General features: G+C 40.0%; 1 protein-coding gene across 1 annotated transcript; it reads left to right on the top strand.

Moving 5' to 3' along the window:
- The first annotated feature begins 324 nt into the window (after window positions 1-324).
- Window positions 325-4371, top strand: LOC149203769 (uncharacterized). Its single transcript, XM_089401978.1, has 5 exons — window positions 325-385; window positions 467-523; window positions 3125-3205; window positions 3303-3408; window positions 3450-4371. Exons 1-5 carry the CDS (start codon window positions 325-327, stop codon window positions 4369-4371), a joined length of 1227 nt encoding a protein of 408 aa, XP_089258104.1.
- The last annotated feature ends 394 nt before the right edge of the window (window positions 4372-4765 follow it).

Below are 4765 nucleotides of genomic sequence, written 5' to 3'. Positions count from 1 at the left end.
AGGGTTCATAATGAGCCACGAGCCGGTAACCTTCTGGAGGGTTTATAACTTGTCTAAACTTTCGGGTTGCCATAATGTTTATTCCATTTCCTCCGCTTCGTTCCAGCTCTGTAGCCTCATGGTGCTCCGCCGCATCGGTCTTTGGCCTCAGGCATGCAGATCTGGCCACCATTCATCCTCATTGCTGTTTGAAGGTAAGGTGTCGTGTTGCAGAAACCAGGTGCAGCTCGGTTATGGTTATGGTTTAGTTTCTTTGCTCTGGATTCCTTACAGTTTTAATACCAAGTTTATATGATGCTAACAGTGTGTAGTTTTTATGCAGAAATGGAATCCTTCCGCCGTAAGGGACGAGGGTTCTTCTCCTCCTCGTCTTCCTCACCGACAGGTAAGTTTCAACCCACTTGTCGCCGCTATACATACGAGTTCTGTGTTGCTAGAGTCTAAGAGGTGCTCGTCCGCTTGACAGGGGTTCCGACACTGAGTCTCAAATCTGTTCCCTGCACAAGCTCAGGGTCTATTGAAGGCATGTAGTGTTAGCTTTTGTATATTAAAACCCTTCGCTAGGACTCCGAGGGTTGCATTACTGGCTCATGAATGATTTACAGTTCTGTCTCAGGCACTGTACTGACATTTTATTCTTTTTGAAACACAGTCTAATATTATTTCTTGAGCTCGGCTTCGGTTCTAATGGTTGTTTAGTCTTTGTTGTATATGGATATAGTACCTTTACGACCGTCTGGTCATTGGTTTCAATGGGTCGTGCCATTTGCTTCCAATGAACAATATAAATGTATTTCCAGATCTTTTTTACATGTTTGAGTTTTTACTACCGTTCAGATGAATGACCCTAAGGCCATTCGACTCCGGCTTGGTTACTTCACTGGCTGAGCGTAAGCTCCCGCTGCAATAGTTACCAGGTCAGGGTTTCCACCGGCCGCAACCGCCTGAGAGAGCATGTAACCCTGGTTACCCTGCTCTGTCCTCGGCGTCCATTATTTATACATATGTTATACAATAATGATGCATGTTTCATTTCAGCGTTTACCTAATATGTTTAGAGTAATATGAATGCATTCTGTTTCAAATACCCGTTGAGGCCCTCCTCACGGTTTTACACCAGGGTTTCTACATTTAATACCCTTATTCATTCGAGCGTTTTATATATTACAGTGTGAAGAAAGACTCCAGTTCGACATTGCTGTGAATGTGAAAGTATATACAGATAGTCTCTATATTTTCCTTTTGATGCGGAACACTTGTGTCCATTACATCTTAAAATGTTGCTGTGTAATGTTTCTTGGTTCGGTTCTTGAACGCGTCTTAGGGTTTTCCAGCAATCTTTACAGTGCTGTATACTTTCGTTTAATGATGAGGCCTGTACGTTTGGTTTAGGTTCTTATTGCTAATAGTTGCAAATCATTTGGTATGAGATACGTTTCCTTATCGCAGACCTATCCCTGCATTCTCTGTTATAATATAAAAGACTGCTGTAATAAAGAGGGTTTTGTTCTTCCTTATACTCAGTTATAAATGAGTAACTAGTATCGAGCTCTGTTTATAGAGTTATTCTTATTTTTATGTTATTCTCAGGAAAGGAACAGCTAATATTAATCTATGTCCGAGTTAAAGAAATTAATCTTCTTTACATCTTATACTTAAGAAAGAACAGCTAATAACCGTCTTTGTCTGTGTCTTAGAAATTACTCATCTTTATCATATATTCTCAAGAAAGTAGCAGTTATTACCAGTGGTTTTTCCTTCGACACAGAATAATAACAGAAGTATTTCTAGTAGGTGTGAGCATTATGAGCCATACCTGCTCTTCCGCAACCTACTTGTTATTGCTTGCCAAACCTCCCGACTGTAGGAAGACTTCTCTCGTTGATCTTCCACCCCCAAGCAATTGCAGGTCCTACTCGACCGCAATAATACTGGACTCGCCAGTAACGCTATCTGATCCTAACCAGACTTAGCGTGCACAGGAAATTCTTTTCCTCTCATGCCATCTGATCCTAACCATACATAGCATGCCAAAAGAAAAATGCCTTTTTTTTTCCTTTTTCTTTTCCTTCCTTGCCATCTGATCCCAACCAGACTTGGCAATTCCCCTTTTTCCTCTGGGGTCTCAACTACCTCAAGGTAGTTAGGGTTTCCAACATAACTGACTCATCAGTTACTTAACTAAGATTAATCATAACTCAGTTCTAATAATGTCAACACAATTATTTTCCATTAACACAAATTTAATAACCAGAATATATATATATAATTTCAAATAAAGTCTCATGTTCAATAATTACTTTTACCATTTACCAACATTACTTTTCACAGGGGATATTACACATATATTTTAAAAATTAACCCATATCTAATTTAACCGTAAACTTCACAAAATATTTAATTTTTTAATATCTTAATTAAATACCTCATTATAATATTTAAATTTCTTTATATTTATCTATAAACAATTGATTTTTTTTTACTAATTTTATAATCACGTAAAAAAGAATTAACATATTTAAAATCTCATATTGTCTACATCATCATATATAATCATGTTATATTATAAATACTTTCAAAAAGCAATGTGTTGTTTTCCCATATTATTCTTATTGAAATTCAATCCACAACGGTAACGGCTAAGAAGGAATGCCCCCGAACTCCTTTTTCTTTAAATATATCAATAATAGTTGACCTTTGATCATCGAGAACTCCTTTTTTTTTTAATATATAAATAAATAGTTGACCTTTGATCGCCCAGAACTCTTTTTTTTCTAAATATAGAAATAAATAGTTGACCTTTGATCATCCAGGAAGTGAGATGCACCTGGGCAAGGTTCCTTTGACTTAAATTCATCCATATCTTCAATTCATTGCCTTGCTCTCTCTACCCTCTCTCTATCAAAATGCTTGCGGGATCAACAAGTCAAGTGAAAGCGACTGCATCATGCTTTCCGTGGAGTTCCCGCTATTACGTTATGACTTCCACGACTATTTATCAGTAATTACAACACCTAACACCACTGCAGAAGCTAAGCCTTCTATTGCAATTGTTTTCAGGGAGTTCCATTTATATGGAAAAGCCGAGAATAGTTTTTTCTATTACGCCGCGCGGATTTTCCAGGGTTGAAGGTTCTGACGGACCCAAAATCCGATTACACTGTTGAAGCTTCTGACGGCCCCAAAAACCGATTACAAACACAGAGTCAAGAAATCTTGTATTTGGATTCGCAGCTCTGGTGTCCAAGTCTTAGCTGAATACTGAAATTAGCAGTAATCATAACTTATGGCGTTGAAAACAGCTTGTCCTCATGGTGCAGAGGGCTCTTATCGGCACCAGCATGGCCTATTGGTATCGGCAGAAAGGCTTTTAGAAGACGTATGGGCTCATTTCATTAATGCAGCAGGGTCTGGTCATCATCTAATACATGATGATGAGTTGCAACCAGCTGCCCCAATGAAGGAAGATCTGGCTGGAATCCTGAAATTTCAGTGCTTCCTCTGAAGGAAAACGATTCGGACGACATGATGCTCTTCGAACTTCTCAACGAAGCCGCTAAGCATGGATGGTCTGCATCTCATCGACAGCAGGAGACGGCGATATCGGGAGCGTCTGGATCCACGGCCAGCACGCCTGTGATCTGCAACACAGAAGCAATCAGGGCACAAGGTGAAGTTGCAGAAAAGTCGACTACAAAGCGATACAGAGGCGTCCGCAGACGTCCGTGGGGCAAGTTCGCTGCGGAAATAAGGGATTCAGGAAGGCAAGGGCCTCGAGTGTGGCTGGGGACTTTCAACACGGCGGAGGAGGCCGCCATGGCTTATGATAAAGCTGCTCTTCTCATTCGTGGAACACGGGCGTCTTTGAACTTTCCTGTCGACGTCGTGACGAAGGCTTTGGCGGATACTAATTACAGATGCGCCTCTAAACTAATATCCTCTCGGCAGAAGCGCGTCAAAATCTGTGATGGTCACATCGAATTAAGAAAGAAAATGGAGACGCCAGACGTAGAATCCCTTGTAGTGGATTTTAAGAAATATATTGCAGAAGAAGATGATGGAATGAGCACCATGCGGCAGAAAAGAATGAGAGAGAGTAGTACAAATAGAAGTAGTGATCACATACAAGAGGTGGGGTCAGCATTAATGGAAACCAATGCATCAGATCCAAAGCATCTACCCAGTGGTGCCTGCGGGCTGATTAAGGATGTGCGAATGAGTAGTAATATATGCTTAGCCTTAGACTCCCCTGTTGTGGAGTTGCAAGACCTTGGGAGTGATTACTTGGAAGATTTGCTTCTATCAACAGAGCACTCTAATGATTTTCCGCGCATTTCTTTGCCTTCATTCTTTGATATCTTGCAAACATAAATGGTGTAGGCCTCCACCTGATCTGTATTTGTGTCTCCTACTTTTCTCCCATGCATTCATGTATAAACATGAAGTACCTTACAGCAAATTTTCCCACCAGAAAATGTTTGATTCGTTTTCCGCGCGGATAAAAGAATGTAAGTAACACAGAAGTTAGAACAGAGGGTTTTCATACATGGTGCCAGGAAGATGCCAACAAGGGAATACGGTTGCACCTTAACAGCTTTTCTCTTGATTTGCAACGACCTTGAATGCTTTGCTTATATTTATATTTTTCTTTTGTTCATACGACTTGCTCTAGTAGAAAAAGGGTTTTAAAGATATAGTATCCTTCTAAATTTTGAGATTTTCCGTTACAGTTTTGCTATTGAAATTGGATGTTAATTATTACCAT

This window comes from Pinus tabuliformis, chromosome 2_1 (assembly GCF_031772625.1).
Source record: "Pinus tabuliformis cultivar Carrire ecotype Pingquan chromosome 2_1, CPIR1, whole genome shotgun sequence".
NCBI classification, from domain to species: domain Eukaryota; kingdom Viridiplantae; phylum Streptophyta; class Pinopsida; order Pinales; family Pinaceae; genus Pinus; species Pinus tabuliformis.
This window is presented reverse-complemented; position numbering and strand designations above follow the sequence as displayed.